General features: G+C 38.4%; 1 protein-coding gene across 1 annotated transcript in view; it reads right to left on the bottom strand.

Moving 5' to 3' along the window:
- Positions 1-21,078, bottom strand: part of ush2a (Usher syndrome 2A (autosomal recessive, mild)) — a 209,485-nt gene that overhangs the window by 89,417 nt on the left and 98,990 nt on the right. The window contains exons 38-40 of the mRNA XM_082142594.1: positions 17,091-17,279; positions 10,069-10,216; positions 8,472-8,614 (exon numbers count right to left, since the gene is read on the bottom strand). Of these exons, the coding sequence (XP_081998720.1) occupies positions 8,472-8,614; positions 10,069-10,216; positions 17,091-17,279 (480 nt within the window). The remainder of the gene's footprint in view (positions 1-8,471; positions 8,615-10,068; positions 10,217-17,090; positions 17,280-21,078) is intronic.

The following is a 21,078-nucleotide window of genomic DNA, read 5'->3' as shown; positions in this document are numbered from 1 at the left end:
ATCCCGGCACTTCAGTCTAGATTGGTTTCGGTTCTGTGTCGGGATTATGACATTTATGCTCTGTATGTTTGTCTTCTGTTGTGAGCGCATGGGATGAGCATTTGCTCATTCTCCGTGTGCTCTGTGAGCGTGCGGTTTTGAGTTTGCTCAGGCTGTACGCTCTTCTGTCTGCGTGTGTTGTGGTGTTGTGTTGCATGCGGCTCGTGTTTTTATCGGCCGCGTGCTTTCATGTTATGTTTTGTCTTGTGCTGTGTAGCATGCGGCTTGTGTTTTTCAGTGGTTGTGTGCTTTCATGCTGTCATGTTTTGTGTGAACACGGCTTTTGAGTGTTTTCAATAGCTGCGTGTTCGTGTCTTATGTTTGAGCACATAGCTTCTAATTGTGTTCGCTGGCCATGTGCTTGTGTCTTTGTCATGTTTGGTGTGATTGTCTACTATCTATTGTCTTAACCCCACCAATCTTGTTATCTGATTTTTGGTTTATTTGTCCCACCTGTCCTCCCTCTTTACCTGCCTTGTTTGCTCCCCATTTATTCTCCTCCCTGTTTTCAGTTCTGTGCTAGTTTGTCATCTTAAGTTTCCTGTTGTACACCTCATGTCCTGCATTGCCAAACCTTGTCCTGCCTTGCCAGTCCTATTGCCGGTCTGTTTTCAGTTCTGTGCTAGTTTGTCATCTTATGTTTCCCGTTGTACTCCTCATGTCCTACATTGCCAAACCTTGTCCTGCCTTGCCAGTCCTATTGCCGGTCTGTTTCCCCCCTACAGGGTAGTTTTTGTTTGTTTTGTTTTATTTTATGATTGATAAAGCCCATCTCTCTGCATCACTGAGTCCTCGCCTCACCCCTTCATCCAACCCTGACATCCTCATGCACTCCATCCCTCTCTCATATCTGATGGTTTGTGCCAGTCTCTCCTCAGCTATGACTGGTATGAAGCAGACTAAAACACTCTTGTTTTGAACTTAATCTCAATGAAACAGAATATTAGTTGATTTTTAAAGGAATCTTCACAAGACATGCTCTAAAGGGCATGCTCCGAAAACCCTAAAGGGAAAGTCAACCCCAAAACAGAAATTCTGTCATCATTTACTATAACCCTCATGTTCTATACCTTTGTAACTATACCTTTGATATTTTCAAGAACGCTGGAGTCTAAACAACATCGGACCCCATTGACTTTCATTGTATAGACCAGGCAAGTTTGCAAGCAAGTTTTGTTTGTAGGCAAGTTTGGTCCTAGAGAGCTGCCGTCCTGCAGAGTTGAGCTCCAACCCTGAAAAAAAAAAAAAACTCACCTGTGTATGCTAAACTCTGCAGGAAAGCAGCTCTCAAGGACCAAACTTGCCTACCCCTGGTATAGACAAAAAAACAAAAAAAAAACGTTCTTCTTTTCTGCTGATGCATTCTAAGCTTCTTGACAATGGCAAATGCAGCATTTCATTTAAACACAACTGAGGCCTATAAAACCTAAGATTACCTGAACACCTTCTTTTGCTGCTTTGCAAGCACTGGCATTTCCTTCAGGAAATGCAAATCAAGAAAATACTATTTTGATGATTTGTCTTTATTTGCTATGTGGAGCATTGCTATTGGGTTTCAGAATAATGCTGATCCAAAATGTCACATTGGTTTATTGCACTATTTGTGCTCATTCTGTGAGGCCCGATATATGGATGCAGATTTACATTACAGTAATTTCTTATACCATTTTTCTGACAGAACTGTTAAGAAATCCCAGAAAAAAAGACAAAAACTGAAGAATGATAAGTAAAAGAGTTCGAACATTTGGTAAAAAGAAAGAAGTTACAGGGGGAATATATGAGATGTGGTAATTGAAGTGAAGTTGTTTTGTTGAATTTTAAGCGTCTCCTGTCTGCTCGGGAGCCTGGGCTGTCTGATTGATATTTGGGGCCCTATGAAAGCTCATTTGAAGGTAATGTTTTCCTCCTCCATTTACATCCCACGGTAGCACGGTAATGGCGTACCGGCAAGGGCGTGTGGATCAAGGTGACTGGCTCTCTCTCAGCCGTGCTGAGCTGCTGATGTCTCCCCACAGATGGCCCACTTTCCACCTCCCATCACCATCACCTCCCAACTGACTCACTATGTATAGAGGAGACATAACCGGCTACATGTACTCTTTCTCTCCCCAAAGCTCAGAGGCCACCACAACAGGCATCAAGGTAATGACTTAAAAAAAAAACTAATAATGAAAAATAAAGAGACATGACAGAGAGGAAGCACACAGATGGAGCAAATTCACTTCACAGTTGTACTACTTTTGCATGTTATTTAAGCGCAAAATCCTGTGTCTTATTCACTAACCACCTACAATTCCCTTAACCAGGTGCAAAATGCACTAAAACAGCTCTGCGATGTAAATTAGTGTACTCATTTGTGTACACTGCAGTTTAAAAGTTTTTTTTGGGAAAGAAATTAATACCTTTATTCAGCAAGGATGGAAAGACATTTATAATGCTATAAAATAAGTGCTGTTCTTTTGAACTTTCTATTCATCAAGGAATCCTAAAAAAAAATCCATTGTTTCTACATTTTCAACTATTTTCAAAAATTGTTTTTTTTTATTAATTAAGAAATGCTTGTTGAGCACCAAATCACTATATTAGAATGATTTCAGAAGGACCATGTGACAATTTAAAGTACACTTTACAATACATTAAAATAGGAAATCGTTATTGTAAATTGTAATAATATTTTCAATATTACTGTTCTATTGTTTTTTAAGCCTCAACCAAACACTCAGAACGGACCTGTTTGCCGCATACAAATTTTGTTCCGTTAACTAATCCGCAAATTCCTATAGCAAATTGGACAGTACAAAAGCACATCTTGTAGGTGAAAATAAACAGCACTATCAGCTGGCACGATATAGTCTCACTATTGTTTTATAAACCCAAGTGTGTTCAATATGTAGTACAAGTAAATTCTCTGCATTATCTAAATAAACTGACCTTTTTAAAAATATAACCGCTTTATCATAATAACTCAGATCACGAAATGATGTCAAGAAATAAAGAGGTTTAATTCCCATTAGTCATTCCTAACCCTAACTCAAGCCTCCTCCATTTGCGTTTCACACAGCCGGCCGCTGCTTATGATTCCGGCCCAGATTTCTCCATTCATCTAGTAGCTGTTATTTTTGGGGGTAATTTTTTACTGTGTCTGTGAAGGGGCCCTGCCGATTCCGCTCCCTCTCCCTCCTGATAAATAAACAATGCACAGATCTGACCTTTGGGTTAACAGGTTTTTATGCTTGCTCCACTCAGCACTCTAACTGATTCAATTACCACAAAGGTTCAGGAGCGTCCATGAATACTGAAAAAGCTCACGGCCGCCGCCGCCACCGCAAAACGCCCGCATAGGTGCTCGCCGGCAAATCCAATGTGGCTCTCAGGAGAAATTCCTTAATTGTAAATAATTTTACCACATGAGACAATCAAGTCACCTTGAACGTGAACCACCCCTCCTTACTTCATCCCCCGGCCTGCCTTCCTTCCTTCCTTCCTCGGCTCAGCTGCCCGGTCTTTCACTCTGCAGAGGCAAAGTGTTATTTAAGCTTTACTGGTCTGCGTTAAATTCCGCAATTTGAAGGGCTGTTAAGTTTTTCAATTGAAATTTCATTTAAGATGCAGGTGCTTTTGATTTTATTGATGCTTTACTGCTCTCAGGGTACAAGCAAGAACACAGTGCAATAACAGCAGTCGGCCTCAATCAGGCATCGGCAACAGCTGTAATCTCAGGACATTTGGAATACTTAGAGAGGCCTTTCCTAGGCCACTATAAATCGCTACAGCAGAAGGGAAAACAAGAGCGCGGGCCGCCAAGCCTTAAATCACATTTATAAGGATTTGGTTAGCATAATAATAACACAATCAAGTGACAAGGCAAGGAGGGGGGGACCGGGGAACGTGAAGGAAAGAGAGGATTATTTTTAGCATTGCAGAGGTCCTTGTGACAATATGATCGCTTTGAAGGTTAGCGTGGCTGATGTCAACTAGGACGGATGTCGGTGTGCTACTTTCAAGAAGCTGTTTAGCGAAAAGAAGATTGAAAGGAAAATGACAAAAAAATAAATCAAATTCTTTCTGAAAGATTTCTTTTAGTTTTGAACTTGATGAAGTGTACACTATTGTACAGTAAGTTACTTATTTCAAGGTGATCTGCACAGCTGTGGTTGCTCTACCCACAACATTTTAACGACTACACATGGGGTGAAAATTAATATCAAGATGAAATAATAATAAAGGTTGGGGATGACTCTATTTAAAGTCACCCAATTTAAGAAAATTCAAGCATACTGTGTAAGGTTTCCGTGCTCACATTAATTACTATTTACAAAATGAACCATATTACTGTAGAAAGAGTGATGTTAATCTGAAATAAAATAAAATAAAATCTTAAAATCTTGGGAGAGAACATAAATTAAAAGTTGGACTGTATATATACTTTTAATACATCAGATTTAATAGAAAAAAAGTCCCCTTAAACCCTTTTATGTATATGTCATTCCATGCACACAAACCCATGCGCTTTAGCACAGGCAGAGAAGACAGAGAAAAGAGCTCTTCTACATGCCAAAGTTTATGTTCACAGAACCGCCTGTCAAGTCAAAGGGGTAAAAATTCATGGATGGAATTACATTAAAAAGATGGTTATAAAATCTTAATGGAATGATAAAAAGGAGAGGAATGAGGGCCTTTTGAATACTTAAAATGCTCATACATCTTCACTAAGGAGATTTCTAGTAGTTTTCTGACATACTGCAGCACAAAAAGACCAAAACAGACAGACCTAAGTGTTACCACAGCTCCATCAGTAAGGCTCATGTACTCACCAAACCAGAAACTTATAATATACCGGATAAAATTTGGCATTATCATTAAAGGGATAGTTCACCCTAAAATGAAAATCAAGTCATAATTTACTTACCCTGGTGTTGTTCTAATGCAGTATGCCATTCTTTCTATTTTGGACCACACACACAAAACTAAAAATTCCCTCGCGATTAATCGCTGCCCAGCACTAATTATTTTATAAAAATCCTAACCTTGGTTGCACAACGTGTGCGTTCATGAGACTATTAGTGCCGCAGTTCACTCCAACTCGCCCAGAAAAAGCACACAAGATGTGAGAAATCAACATGAACAAAAACACAGCATGAAATACAATGCCTAGAAATCCCTAAAAAATTGTCTGAAAAGAGTTGAATATTACCGAATCAGAACTCAGTTTGTCAGATGACAGTCAGAATGACAGATGTGAATGCGATAACTGAATGCGATAACTTCTTCTTGTGACGAGCACGACAAATATATATTTACCTATTTAAATCCCAGAAGAGTGTTGACAATACATTTCTGCGCTACTTAATATTTCTGTGCGTACGATCTGCAAACGGAGCGTAAAAGTGGACTTCAAAGATTTCTTATCCTGTTGCACCATAAGTTGACTATTCTGTGCAACCCATAGAACTATTACAGTGATTTACTTTTATACTAAAAACAACCAAAGCTGTGGTAACAGAACATCAATGTTAAATCCAAATAAGATGGCAAAAGATAATTAAAATATTTAAATGTATTAATGAGACACTGTTTGTGATCTTATATAGGGCAGCTCATGCACACAGGCTATAGTGCTGCTGTGAACATTTCACACAGAGGTGGAGAAATCCCTCTAGTGGGGATTTCTAAATTAGAGATGAAGATGTGCGGGCCGACTGGGACCCTATCAAAGAAGAAAAAGCTAAAGAAAATATGACATACGTTTCTCTCCTCCTATTTCACCTTGCCCATCCTCTCCTCTTCCTTTATCATGCGGCCGGACACATTATTTTGAAGAATCTCCTCATTCTTTCCTACTGTTAATTTAGTGCGGCTTTGCCGGGTACTATTTCATGTTGATGGGGCGGCTGATGATATGTGTGAGAGTGTTTATTAGCAGTGCCAGGAGCCACTAAAACTCACGCTTTCCCCATAATCCTGCCGCAGAGAGCCGAATATGCCGCATCGAGGCTCTTCACAGCTCATTTCGGAAAAGAAATAAAGGGCTTTTCTCTTTAACAATAACAATCATTTCTCTCCTTCTTAGTAATGCCCACCTGTTCTCAAAGTCATCACCCCTGCCTCAAAGAAAGAGATGAGTAAATAGAGCTAGAGTGAAGGGCTCATTTCTGCTGCCAGATACATGCAGATGGAAAGTGAGGAGGAGGATGGTTTTGATTTATATAGCATGCTGATCAGGATTTGACATGTCGCTTACTTGGGATTAGGGTGACTTTTAGAAGAGCTGCTAATATGGTGCATGCTGGGTCATCGCATTTTTGGCATATGGAAGAGTATATACAGTAAATAAATGTGTTTCAATATTGCAATGTTCAACAAAATAAAGTACTAACTACACATTTAGCCTTCATGTTTTAAAAATCGTTCCAATTTCTGTTTTATACGTGAATACTGTATCAACAAACATCAGTGCCCTAAAAAGTATTGCATATAGATATTTTAAGAAAATGTATTGAATAAATATATGTATTTAAATATGTTAATAATATTAATATTTATTCAATTATAATAAATACATATTTAAATACAATTGATTTAAATACATGTTTGCACAAATATTTACATACTGGGGTTTTTAAGTTACATTTAAAAATGATTTTCAATTACTTAAATGCTCCAAAGTAAGTAACTTAAAAATCTCAAATACTTTTATTTAAATATTATAGGTGTATATACTACAGCTATTAAATACTATAGTTATATATATATATATTTATTTATTATTTAATAAAATAATATATGAAATATATTTACTTAAATGTCTAAATATTTTTAGGACCAAGAACAAGAACAACTAATGACAGGTGAAACACAGTACCTTATCAATTTGAGCCCGAATCTGATCCGGAAAATGCAGATGACCAAGCTGATCGATCAACTTTGCCAGCGCGACTGGACCAGATCGTATCAGACTGGTAAGGTTTATTTCATTAGGGACATAATTACTGATTATAATGACTTTACTGTCTTTTTACGCGTAGAGTCGCTACAGGGGAGAGAACACTATGTAAACATAAAACCATGTCTGCATTTGAGATCGTAGAAACGATATACGTTTGAATAGTCGGTAGCAAATTCTTAAAATATGAAAACATACTTACAGGTTGTGTCTGTGAGTCAGAAGCGCCAGAATGTACTTGCAAAGATGGAATTACCCTACTGTTTTTTAATTGTGTCCTCTTTTGGAAGGCCAAACTAAGTTGTTTGGCTTTCGCAATGAAAAACACAGCGTCTCCACGACATGGGGGCAAAAATAGTACAGCGAGAATAAAAGTTACGCCTTCTTTCTCTGCGTATACATTTGGGTGGTGTATGAAACCCTGCCCCCACAGACTGATGTAGATTTGTGGAGGCGTGTTTGAACGAAGCGTTTTAGGAAGGTGTGGCTGAGCCTTAACTTTTATAAAGAATATCTCTTTAGGTTTGACACTTTGAGCTTTGTAACTCTGCAGATCTTATATTTGCACTAACAGCTAAATAACACACTAAAGAAAAAGGAAAACAAGAAATCGCATCATGACCCCTTTAACTTAAAACAGATGGCATATGTATATTTCTCACTGATATCACTGTCACACTGACACTTTAGAGTACTTTATACAGTGATCACATATATCATAGATTATGATAGCTGTTTTCATTCAACCCAGTCTAAACTACTACACATATTCTTGAGTGGTCAACAACGTATCCGATGCAGTATATTCAAGGCATGGCAATTTATGACATCCTCTTTGAGAACGATGCAACCTATGAAAGTCATGCTAAGCATTCATAAAGAATGCTAATTGCAAAGTGTAAGTATACAGCCACATAGTGCAACACACGAGACCAAAGCAGAATCCAAGACAAGATACTGAACAAAAAGTCTCAATGAGGCTGTGAATGTTACTCAGCTCACGTAGTTCTGCCCTCAGATGGAGGGAAAACTCGTCCCAAAAGCAGAAGTTGTGAAGTGCTGCAGGGCATTGTGGGGAGGGGGAGGGGGTTTTCTCTAAGCATGATAATGAAGAGGTGATGGTCCATAATACAGTGCAATCTGAGTGTATGCAAATACTGGCTCAGTAATTATAATGTATGTGCTAATAGGCTGAAGTATAATTAATTTATAACTTAGCAGAGAGTGTCTGTTATGATCCTTAATATGATTCTATTACAGTAATCAGTCCAAAATGACACCGGCAAGGTCATGTGGAAGAGGCGTACCTTTAACTAGAGATCTCTGCCCACTGGCCCTCTCTCTCTCAACACCTGCTCTTTTCTGTTGGACAAGCCTCACAGAGGATCCGCCTGACATGTGGTTAAACACAACACACTCTTTGTGTGCTTAATGACTTTCTGTTGTGTTTGTGAACATTGTGTGTGTGTGTGTCAGTTGTGGAACTCACTGTCTTGCGCAGTAAAAAGAGAGACCCATGGGCTGCTGGTTTCTCCGTGGCTGTTGGACACCAGCAGTCTGAAATGATACTCTGTAAAGGGTTCCAGTTCCTTCACCATGTGACTAAAGACGGTGGTCTCATTGTCCATTAACCTGAAGACAGAAATAAATGTACATGCGGAAACGCGTTACTCTAAACTTAACAGCGTTACATGGCAAAAAATGATTAGTTGACATCCAGTAGATGGGTTTGCATTCTGGAATCTTCATTTTCTTCGACTTTCAACAAAAGCAAGGTTTTTTTTTCCTGTGTTGACATATTTCCTATTGCAATAGAAAATTTGTGCAGGACATATCAAAGTCTCTTACGCTCACCAAGGATGCATCCATTTGATAAAAAATGCTGGAAAATATTGTGAAATTATATTACAATTTATAATAACTGTTTTCTATTTTAATATATTAAAAAATTTACATTTTCCCCATGATGGCAAAGCTGAATAATCAGCATCATTAGTGTCACATGATCTTTCAGAAATTATTCTAACGCTGATTTGCTGCTGCTCAAGGAACATTTCTTATTATTATCAATGTTGAAAACTATTGTGTTGCTTAATATTTTTATAGAAACCATGATCTATGATTTTTTTTCAGCATTCTTTGATGAATACAAAGTTCAAAAGAAATATTTTGTAACATTATAAATCTCTTTAATGTCCCTGTTGACCAATTTAATGGGTCCTTGATAAATAAAAGTTTAATAATAAAAAAGATTTCATACTTTATCCCCATTCTAGAAGGCATCTGATTTAAAAAAAAAAAAAAAAAAAACACTGTTGGATAAGCAATATTTAGCCTGTTTTCTCGATAAAGACTGCAATTCCAATACTGACTTTATAGGTCCTTTAAAATGCTTAAAATATATTTTCCAATGATTAGTTAGCAAATAAAATCAAACGTAATCTTAGGATTGAATGTGCGCATCAACTTCTATGGTTAGAATATGTCATAATTCTGGTGAAAATACAAGCTGATATTTTTATTGAAATGAAATGAAAATAGATATAGTCACGCTGCATTAAATGGCTTACAAGTATTGCTGATTGGAACAAATCTTTGCTGGTTTTTAAGAAGCGTCAACTTCCACAGAGCTTCACGATCAAATTTACCATGGAGTATAATAAATAAATCACATGAACAATGAAATACATTTCAAAAGAATCCCAGGAAATGAGGGTGATATATAATACATGCGCCTAGTCATTTATTTATTACAACAGAATGAGAATTCCCCTATTTCTGATTAAATTGCAATTTGTTGTCAGGGAGCATGTAATGCATATATATTAGATAAAACATTTGTTTCTTTCTTTTTTTTCATAAGGACAGTCCTGGTCTAGGCCTATTATTTGATATTCCTGTACATCTGCTCTACAACAAACTAACTGCTGCTTTCTTCTCTTTAGATCAAATGTATCCCGCATGTCTCAGATCATTTTGTATTTTCAGCACAAAATGTACTATTGTTCACTGATGATTGCACTAGTGTAGAAAAGTAAATGTGTACACAGTAAAAGGTCTTGATTGCTTTGTTGAGCTGAGCTTACTGGTGAAGTTGTGGGTAAGCTGAAGTTCTCATCTGGAGCCGATAGCGCAGGGGTCCGGGAGCGTTGTGGCGCGCTGGAGCAGCCCAGGACACCTGCAGCGAGGTGGGGGTGGCAGCTGCCAGCCTGGGGGGCAGAAGGCCATCTGGAGCTGTATGTGGAGAGGATGCAGAGGTGAAGTGGAGCAGAGAAAAGACCTGCACGGTGCAGCATATGCTGAAGAACATGGGTAGAAACACTGCTGGGAATGGGAGCGTTTTAGGGGTGAGCTTAATGTATATACACTACAACACATGCTGGACAACAAACACTCGCAATGGGACACACTGTGTTTATGGAGGACCTAATTTACACCCTGAGGGGTTCTATGAAAGGGTTTTAAAGGGAAAAAATGGTTTTCAATTAGTTGCCGACATTATATTTTAGCTATGTTACAAATACATTAGATTTATCTGAACTTGTGGTTTAATCATCAAAAGTTTGTGTGTGTATATATGTGTGTGTATATATATATATACATACACATACATGTATATGTATATGTATATGTATATGTATATTTCCCCCCGAGAAAAATACGGAGCAACACAAAGTGCTTTCAACATTGAAAAATAAGAAATCTTTCTTGAGCACCAAATTATCATATTAGAATTATTTCTGGAGGATCATGTGACGCTGGACAAAGTGCAAGACTGGAGTAATGGCTGCTGATAATTTGTCATGTCTGTTTAGGTTTTGTTCATGTTCGTGTCTTTTATTTTGTAATTTAGTTTTGTCATGTGATTCCCTGTTCCCCTCATGTTATCCTGTCTTGTGCTTCCCCATTCATGTGTCTTGTTTTCCTTCCCTTGCTTCATGTGTCATGTTCTGATTGGTTCATTGTTCTAATATCTTGTTAGCAGTCTTGCCATTTCATTGGTTTATATTCATTAGTTCCATCTTGTCATTGGTTGTTTTGGTCATGTGTTCCCCATAGTTTTGTATTTAGCCCTCAGGTTAGCCATGTTGGTGTGTTGTGTATTGCTTGTGCCCACCTGCTGTCAGTCTCATGCCTTTTCAAGTCATGGTCTTGTCTTGTTTTGTTTAGTTTGTATTTAATAAACTGCACTTGGGTTTGTACGACTCACCTCCAGTAGATAACCACTTTTACAGGTTTGGAACAACATGAGGGCGAGTAATTAACAACATAATTTACCTTTTAAATTGTAATAATATTTCACAAAATAACTATTTTTACTGTATTTTGGTCAAATTAATGCAGCCCTGGTAAGCATAAGAATCTTTTATTTTTATTTTTATTTTTTTATCTAACTAACCCCAAATGTTTGAATGGTAGTGTATAGGTTGCTGAAAGAAAGGGCAATATATTTTATAAAGACTGTGCTTAATATATATTTTTTAAATCTGAAATTTATATACATTCTTTTCAGATAGTATATACAGTGCATTCCTTTTTTGCTTAAAATATTTCATATTCTGCCAATGGTCAGTCTTTAATCTGTGCATATCACAGATTGAAGAGAGAGAGAGAGAGAGAGAGAGAGAGAGAGAGAGAGAGAGAGAGAGAGAGAGAGAGAGAGACAGACAAAGAGAGTGGATAGAGAATTCCTCTGTTTTTAAAGAGAGAGAGTCAAGAGACGGGCGGAGAATGTGAATGGCACTTGTCTAATGGTGCGGTCAGCTCTCTGCGCCTCTGATTTACAAGGACTTCCTGGCCCCTTCTGAGCCTCCTCGCCTCGCTTCTAGCCCAACGCACCATCAACCCTGCGGATAATACTGCGGCTTCTATTTACTGCGAGAGTCATCCGTCCTCAACACAATCTCTGTGGTCAGGGCACTTACACACATATCCCCATACACACATATTCAAATAACATCTGTGAGTTTCACAATATTAATACTTTACATCAAGAATTAATACCATATTTTTCTATATTTGACGAAACCCTTGATTGAAAAAATGTCGGTCAAATGTAATTTAATAATATAATATAATATAATATAATATAATATAATATAATATAATATAATATAATATAATATAATATAATTTAAAATAAACAAATAAAATACAAAAATGATACAAATAAATGTATAATAATAAATAATTTTTGACCAAAGTGTAACTGCATTTCAACATAGCATGATTTGCAAATGTCTTCTATTATCCACAAGTCATTGAGACTATATTACAAAATTGCCTGGAAGCACATGAAAACATCTCAGCCATCACAAAAGAAAACAACTTGATTCTGGGTCTTGTCTCAGTGCTTAGGGAGGACTCCAGGCAAAAATCATCTATTCTGAGGAGCAATCTAGTCAGAATCAGCCTCAATAATACAGCACTCCAATGCTTCAAGTGAAGTCCTTTCCCTAAGTGAAGTCTCATTCTCAATCAACCCTCCTCTTGTCCAGCAACAAGAACTCAATAACTGTTGATTACTTAAGTCATTTTGGCCACACTGAAATAGAATCGCCTTGATAGAATACAAATTAGAATTGAATACGCCCGCAATGGCCAAAGCTAAAACAAACAAACAAACAAAGGGGTTATGAGGGTGAGACTAAATTCCTGGTTCCGTGGTCTCTGGTGTACAGAGAACGAACTAAATGAGATCAACTCATTGACATTAAAGCAAGAAAAAAAAGATGTTAATACTTTGATTGATGAGCGATGGAACTGCCAATTATGTCAATAAAGAGTATGGATATGCCAAGCTGTTGTGGGACTTTCAAAAGCTTGACGTACCCATGCGTCATTTAGGAGGACAGGGTGACAGCCTGATTGAATGGAGAAGGTAGAGACGATGCGGATGTCTGAACCAAACCCTACATAGGCTTGCATGTGAGAGCGGGGACGTGGCTCGTGCTCAGCGGGGGTCAGATCATCACTCAAATCAGTGGTCCAAAATTTGTTTTACTGCCAAGCTGCAATTTTCATAATGTCCATGTGCTAGTATTAGGCAAGAAAAAGCTCGACAGAGGGATGCTGCTGCTCTGAGAAGAGTGGATAGGGCTTTGCTAGATGGACTTGGGGATGAAAGCCATTTCACTCTTTTCCTCCATCTGCCTTTGCTGCTATGGCTTTTGGGCAGGAATAAACAGTGCAAACCCCAGCCAACCAGTCATAAACATAATGATGATGATGAGCATATGGACAGGTCTGGACCATGTCCCTACAGATTGCCGCAGCTCAGAGATGCCAATACTACTTTACATAGTTTGGACCTGAAACCCAACACACACACACATAGTCTAAAAGAGCACCGATGATGACTGAATTTATCAAGAGACCACCAACTGCACAAAAATATTCGATTAAAAGGAGACAAAAGTCATATTTGTAATGTTCTACCTCATAACATGATATATGTAAGAAGCATACTTCTGCATTAAAAAAGGCTTTCTGTAGATTCAGATATGTTATTATAGGGCAAGATGTTATAATACAAAAGGCCTATCTGTCCTTGATGGCATGGCGTAGGACTAGTCTATGAAAAACAATGGCACAATAAGGTTATCAACTTTAAATTGCGATTTTCAAATCAAAGGCTGTGAATTAAAGAAGTATATAGTCCGTTGCGCTGCATTTTAGAGTAAAAAGTGGCACTGTGTTCATTGAGTCTTTGTTCTTTGTATCTGAATGTCTCAGCAGTGGCAATATGGGAAATTTTCATATGAAATTAAAGTGATCATTAAAATTTAGCACGGTAAATAAGTGTATAAATAAACAAAAAGCACAACAGTGGCAGATCAAAGCTGGAGATGTTGTTCCAACTGCCATGGTTACGTATCGTTACTCATTTCTACGTGGGCACAGAAAAAATTCTTGGAAAAAAAGGTTTCATACAGTGTATGCTTGCGTATGCCCTCGACTACTGTACCAAAAAATACAGGCGTTAACCTGTATGTTCTGCACACTGAGGAATAAACAATATGTTCAAAGCATTTGATTTCTTCCCTAAAGTTTGTATAGAGAGAAAAGAGAGAGACAGTGCTTCTCTTCTAACGAGAGTAAGACACCTATTGACAAAAGAGTTAATTCCTCACAGCCTTATTTCATCAAACAGTCGGCATGAAGCTTCCTTTGTTTCACCTCCCTCCTTCCTCAGGTATATCAAAAGTGTCACTAATCATTTTAAACTATGCACTTTTATGTTTCGTCTGTATCCTAAGCCTTCTACTCCGTCTGTTCTTTGATATAACAAGGACAGTTTGAGACAAGGCTTCAGTTCAGCTCAGACAAACCAAAAGATCTACTGAAAGAAGTGGAGGGAAAAGTGTGGTATTTAAAATTTATACTTATGTCTTTGTGTTGAACTTGAACAATTTCGCAGAACTTTAACTTGGGTGTGCTGACATTTTTTTAACGGGGCCGTCTGAGAGCGATTGGTCTGTATTTAAAGGCTGGGCATTAACATGGAGTGGCGTTTACAGGTCAGCTTCATCATCTGAGAACATGCAAGGCCATGTCCCATTCCACCGAATCAATCCTCAATCCATACGCACTCCTCTGGGAATGAGTGCTCCGTTCACCTCCGTGAGAGATGAGACAATGGCAGAGCTCTAGGGTTTCAAACGCTGATGTTTGTTCATGAAACGTGTCCGAGCAACTTCATTTTCTTTTCCCTACAGGAAAATGATTCTCCTTTCAGGTACAGACAGAATAATAATTGTCATAGAACGTTTAAGCAAAGCAGGTTATCAGGCCGAAAGGCATTTCTAGCCAGTCTTTTTGATCAGGAAATGTGTGTGTGTGTGTGTGTGTGTGTGTGTGTGTGTGTGTGTGTGTGTGTGTGTGTGTATGTGTGTGTGTGTTCCTGTGGATTCAAGGGTCCTGGCTAGGGAATTTGCAGCTGTCTGGCCAAAACATAAGGGTCACATTACTTTTACATACGAGACAAACGAGATACAAGTTAATGTCCGACGATCCCTCAGCTAAAACAGGTATAGGAGTGGTGGAGTAGCAAGAGCTTTAACTGAAATTCAGGAAGCTTAAAATAATAATATAATATAATATAATATAATATAATATAATATAATATAATATAATATAATATAATATAATATAATATAATATAATATAATAATATAACAGTGATTGTCCGATGATCCCTCAGCTAAAACAGGCATGAGAGTGGTAGGGTAACGAGGGAAAGATCTGAGATAGAATTCAGGAAGCTATTCATTATTATAAAATTATTAATTTAATTATTTTTAACATTTATTTTATAGGGGAAAATAGTCAGTAGGATGAAAACTTTATCACTTTGCGCCTAGTTATCACATGGGGTAAGAGTGTAAAGGAGTAAGAGGGAGAGAAACAAGAAAGTGAAAAAATATCAAACATGAATCATAACGCTGTACTGTTTGCACTGAATATGCACTCTCATCTGAAGAAACACGTGTCCATTGACCCCCTCTTTTCTAACCATTCCTTCCCACTGAACACAATGGGGGTTGGGAAGGCAGAAATCACTAAATTGTCTTTTTTTATCTCCTCCATGGTAATTTACCTTTCCCTTAAACACATATAACCCAGTGCGTGTCACATGCCTCCCAACAGCCATTCTCTGTATAAATCAGCTTAATAAGTTCTCACATCATTAAGTAAAAGGAAGGATGGACCAAGGCCTATTTAACCAATGAGTTGTTACCTTTCATTTGCCTGAGAAGGTCGTAAAAAAGAACATTCTGGAGCCATAAGAGTCATAATTAAAATCAACAACAATTTAACAGTGGGAAAGTGTGGCTCCTTAGTGTGGCAATAAACTTATAGTGGCTACTCTTGTGTGCATACGCTCTTATCTGCCATTGCCATAGACAGGAAATGACATGTCTTTAGATCACCAGCAGCGGGCATTGTTCTCTGTCAGCCAGCAGATGTCCAATGTCTCCCTGCCGGCCCCGTACAAAGCCGCGTTACGGGGCCCAGTAGATTCAGCCTGATCAAACGGCTCGCTCTCTGCCTGTGTGGAGGCATGTGATTAAACATTAGTGCAGAGAGCATGTAGCTCTGCGTCAAACATGAACCAGGGCTGAAGTTTACAGACTGTCTGTTAATGAAGAACATGACAATATAATGGAAACATAGTGTTTTTATGCTCTATGCCTTCAAAACTGCATATGCGAAAATACACATTTTACTGATGAAGATATGTTTTATAAGGAAAAATTCAATATCAGCTGATTGCATCATTTTGGTTTGTGTACAAAATCCCAGCGAGTTACCGCATATTGATTTACAACTAACTGCACTAATCATTTTCTTGTCAGCTTTCTGGCAGATGTTGACGTTTCAGCCAGTGGAGTTTATGAGATTTCTGAGGATCATTTAGATTCCATAACTTCCAACCGACTCCTATTTCATATTTCATTATCTAATAATTTCTTTTTCTTTTTTTTCCTATAAAAAAAAAAGAAAAGAGACAAGGTGCAACACTTGCCACATATATGGCACATTCTGTATGCTACAGATATGCTGAGCCGTGATGCTCTTACAAGTGAGACAGTTTCCAGTCTGGTCTGCAACATGTCCTGATCCCACTTCCGCTTTCTCTTCCTAGGTATTTTTCATCGTGTCAGACTCTACTATTATTATTCTATAAAGCAAGCCCCCCTTCCACCCCAAATAAATAAAATAATCAAACAAAAATAGGTTTTCTGATAACAAAAATTATCTGTTAAATAAATCATTAAATAAATAAACAAACAAAATGTTCCTGACGAAATTTATACTTTGAATATTAGTAATACAAGTAACTTTGGATAAAAGTATCTGCAAGATAAAATTCAATAAAATTTGAATAAAAAAATAAATGAATAACATGTCAAAAAAGAAATTTCTTAGATTTTGTGTTTGGAACCAGTGGTTTCTACAATAACAATTCTCTGTGGATAAGCAAAGTTCCAAACTTTAAATTAAGGGTACATATTATCAACGTGTGGCACGTGTCAATTCACCTAGTCTGTGTATAACAAATGTAAATGTTGTTCTATTACAGAAAGCTGTGTTTGGTACTGACCTCCTGGTGGGAGAGAGACGCTGGTGGGAGAGCTCTCTACACAGCCCTGACTGTTGCAGGCCTTCACCAGCACAGTGTAATTAGAATACGGCAGAAGTCCTCCTATGGAAACCCACTGGCCTTCTTTACCAGTGCTGAGCAGCTCTCTCGTCTCTGTCTCTGGTGTTTCGAAACTGCTGAAGTTCTGACCTGGAACACACAGAGACACAATTTAACATCCACAAAGCCCCATCAAAGGATCAGAGCCACGCTGACCTGTGGACAACTTCAGGAACTTGGATGATGATCACTTTGCCAATAAGCTCCTAAATACAGATTCAATTTTCTTGGATCATTGACAGCGAGGTGTCAACATGATACATGGGTATTTTGGTTCACAGATCAAACTTATGTTATAAATTAGAGGATTGTTAATATAAAAAAAATATATATAAAAAAAACCTTTTAAGCACACTGACCCTTTTTAGACTGAGAGGATGCTGGACAGTCTGCACTTTGTGTGTGTGTGTGTGTGTGTGTGTGTGTGTGCGCGTGTGTGTGTGTGAACCGCAGTGCCCTGCTGACACAGGGAAGCCCAGGCTTTGGCTGTCTGGGTCTTAATCCAGAAATGGGGATTGATTGCTCTGCCAGCTCAGACATTGATTCAACACACAGGAAGCCGGATCCACAGAGAAAAAAAAAAAAAAAAAAAAAAATAGCGGCAAAAATAGAAATACAATTTTATAAATAATGGCAGAAAAAAAACCTGTGAGTGAGCATATTGTCAATCTGGTAAAAGCCTTATAAAGAGCTGTATTAAAAATAGGAAACAAAGAAAATCCATTAAAAATAACCGAGATGCCCACATACTTAGCCGTAATAAGCATTATCGAAATAAAACGCAATGAAAGGATTCTAAAATTTCCCCAAGAGAAATGTGTTTGCCCTTTCAAATTCACAACCCAAATAAGACTACGAGTCACACACACACACACACACACACACACACACACACACACATCTTAAAGGTAAAGTGTGTAACTTTTCTTTAAAAATCTTTCGCTTATTCTACTTAATCTGCAGAGACAACTATATAAGTCAAATGCTAGTTGATTTCCCTGGACCTAGTATAGATTTACCTGTACATACCTAGTATAAACACTATCTCTCTGAAGCGAAACATTGCTTTGTTTGACCATTCCAGTCAGCCTGACAACAGCAACACTGGCTGAACCAATGGCATGAGTTTGGGGTGGTCCTATCTACTTGTTTGGCGAATAGCAAATGGGGTGTGGGTAAACCGTTTAAAAAGAGTCATTGTTTTTGCATTTATGTTTGGTGACATCATTGGCAAATTACACATTTCACATGGTAGAATGAAGGAAATTAAATGGAAATCCACCCAGTCTTCTTTCTAAATGCATGTTTTTAGGGTTAGGGTTTAAATAAAAATATCATACTTTAAGATTTCAATCTGTCTACATCCAATCAGCAACCGATGAACAGAATCAAGCCCCTGTCTCACTTTTTTTTCTTCAATAAGCCGTTTCACTTGTACGTCACAATTCGGAAGAAAATAGGTTGCTCCTGCCATTACATCTCAACTTTAACAATAGTACATGCTAAAAAAGGCACCACAATTTCAACCTACCATTACAGAATTACTAGGGATGGGGCCGATCCGATCCAGTATCGGTATCGGGACCGATACCAGCGTAATTCACGTATCGGATTTTCCCGATCCAACCTGCGGAGATATCCGATATCCTTGAGTCATGTCTGCGCTTTAATGTTGTCTGCTGAAATGACTCCAAAAGTGATTCCCGCCGGCTAGTCTGCTAGCTGGCTGCAAACTGCGGAATGGATTTCCTGAACGGAGGCGCGGCTCAATGAGACACAGAGTTATGAGACACGCCACCGCTCAGGAAATCCATTCCGCAGTTTGCGGCCGCTGTGTGGAAATTCTTCACACTGGAAACACCGCAGAGCAAGACAGCAAAATGCAATGTTTGCAAAGCCGTAATTCAGAGCTCGTTGAAGCTCCCTCGCGTCGTACAACACAACGAATGCAATCAAACATTTAAAAAAGCACCACGTTACTGTGCGTTCACACCAAACGCGAATAGCGCGTCAAATTCGCGTCTGCCGCGTCTAGTTGGACGCTTGAATATTTTGAATCCATTCGCGCGTCCAGTGCGAAATTGACGCTCGTAAAAAGCAAAAGTTTGAAGCGAAATTGACGCGCGTCTGAGGCGAAAATGACGCGCGTCTGAGGCGAAATCCGCTTGTCTGTTTGCACATGGCTGATGTTGATCGAGCATTCATCGAGAGAGTTACAGCATCGGAGCGAGGATCACCCTTTAGATAGTGTGTGTGTGTGTGTATGTAAGATGTTTACACTTGCACTTTTCTTATATTTCAAGACTCAAGTATTTGACATTTTGGGAATGTAATAAATATTGACATGACCTACAGTTGCATATTTGTTTTCAGAATGGGATTTTTCCTGTTAACAGGATTTACTGTTTTTCTGACTTCCTTTTCTGACCTTATACTTACCAAACATGCATAAATATGTAGGCCTACATATCATACTTGCCTGTTGAGAGGAGTTTATTTCAGCATCATATAAAATAAACAATAATGATAATAATAATATTAAAGCAAACACAGCTCTGGTATCGGAATAGTATCGGTATCGGCCGATATCCAAATTCAGGTATCGGGATCGGATCGGAAGTGAAAAAATGTGGATCGGTGCATCCCTAAGAATTACCATTACAGAAATTTAAACATCTCTTCAACACTCCCACCCATTGGCTGTAATGTGTTCAGTCAGACCAATGCATGTGTGCACATTAACCAAGAGGTCAAGAGCCAAGCCTCCAAGTCCCCAGCCACCACCACTTACTGTAATGCAATCGACCTCAGGATATACGGCCCTGCTTGCAAATTAAAAGGGAATTAATTCCCCCAAGTTCTCACCTCTCCTCTGGACCAGATAGACTTCTACCTTCACGGGAAGAGGAAGAAGTGAGGCGTGTGTGTAAGTCCATAACCTCCACCCTTTCCCCATCTAAAGGCTTCTAAATGCAGCATCATAAAGAAATCAATAGGCATGAAGTACCCCAATGACTGGAAGCCACAAATGTATCTCTCCTCCATTGCTTCAGTCTTTAGCTGACATTTTAAATTACTGTGCAAATGAAAGAAGAAGAAAAACACACCCAGAACTTGTAAAAATTACTTGTTTAAGCAAAAATAAACAAGCAAAATGAATTTATCTGAGCTCTATGCCCTCAAAGAATCATTCTCTGTCATCTACAACTAGCTCAGCCTTTATTTAGTCAAATCTTATAATTGCTTCCAATTTACCTATTCTGCTTTTGGCGGTTTATAAAACGAATTGCCGCAACAGCATCAGTCTCATTTTTTACGAGTTTTTTCCCCCTTTCTCAACTGGGAGTAAGAAATATGCAGCCAACACACACTTTATTTCCACGAAGAGATAAATGGTAGGGTTTGGAGACTAAAGAATATATAACGGTTAAAAAGTCACTTTTTCCCTGAAGCTCTACATAAATCACAGGAGTAGTCAATATTTAATAATGCTAGCCTCGGTCCACAGTCCCTTGATCACCCCTGTCATGTGTAATAGCCCCCACTCCGATTTTTTTGACATAAAAGCTTGGCTTTACTGCAATACTAACATGTAGAGGGGTCATTACTGATCGACATTTCCCTTAATCTGTGATAGCCAGCCACCCGCCGATAAATTCTCCAGCAATCCACTGGGAGAAATCGCTTAAACTCTTTCTCTCCTGGCACAAAAGACAGAGAGAGAGAGACGCCTGTGGATCTGACCCTGCTAGCTTGGTGTGAACAATCCCTCCCTCTCGAATTGCACACTCCACAATAATACAAAAATAAACAGTGCTGAACCCTCTGGAGCCAATGATATAATCAAAGAAGCCAAGAAAAAGCATAAAAATACTACTTCACACTCAGC

The sequence above is a fragment of the Leuciscus leuciscus genome (genome assembly GCF_965113295.1).
Source record: "Leuciscus leuciscus genome assembly, chromosome: 17".
NCBI classification, from domain to species: domain Eukaryota; kingdom Metazoa; phylum Chordata; class Actinopteri; order Cypriniformes; family Leuciscidae; genus Leuciscus; species Leuciscus leuciscus.
Note: the sequence above shows the minus strand (reverse complement) of the source record. Positions and strands in the feature narration are given on the sequence as shown.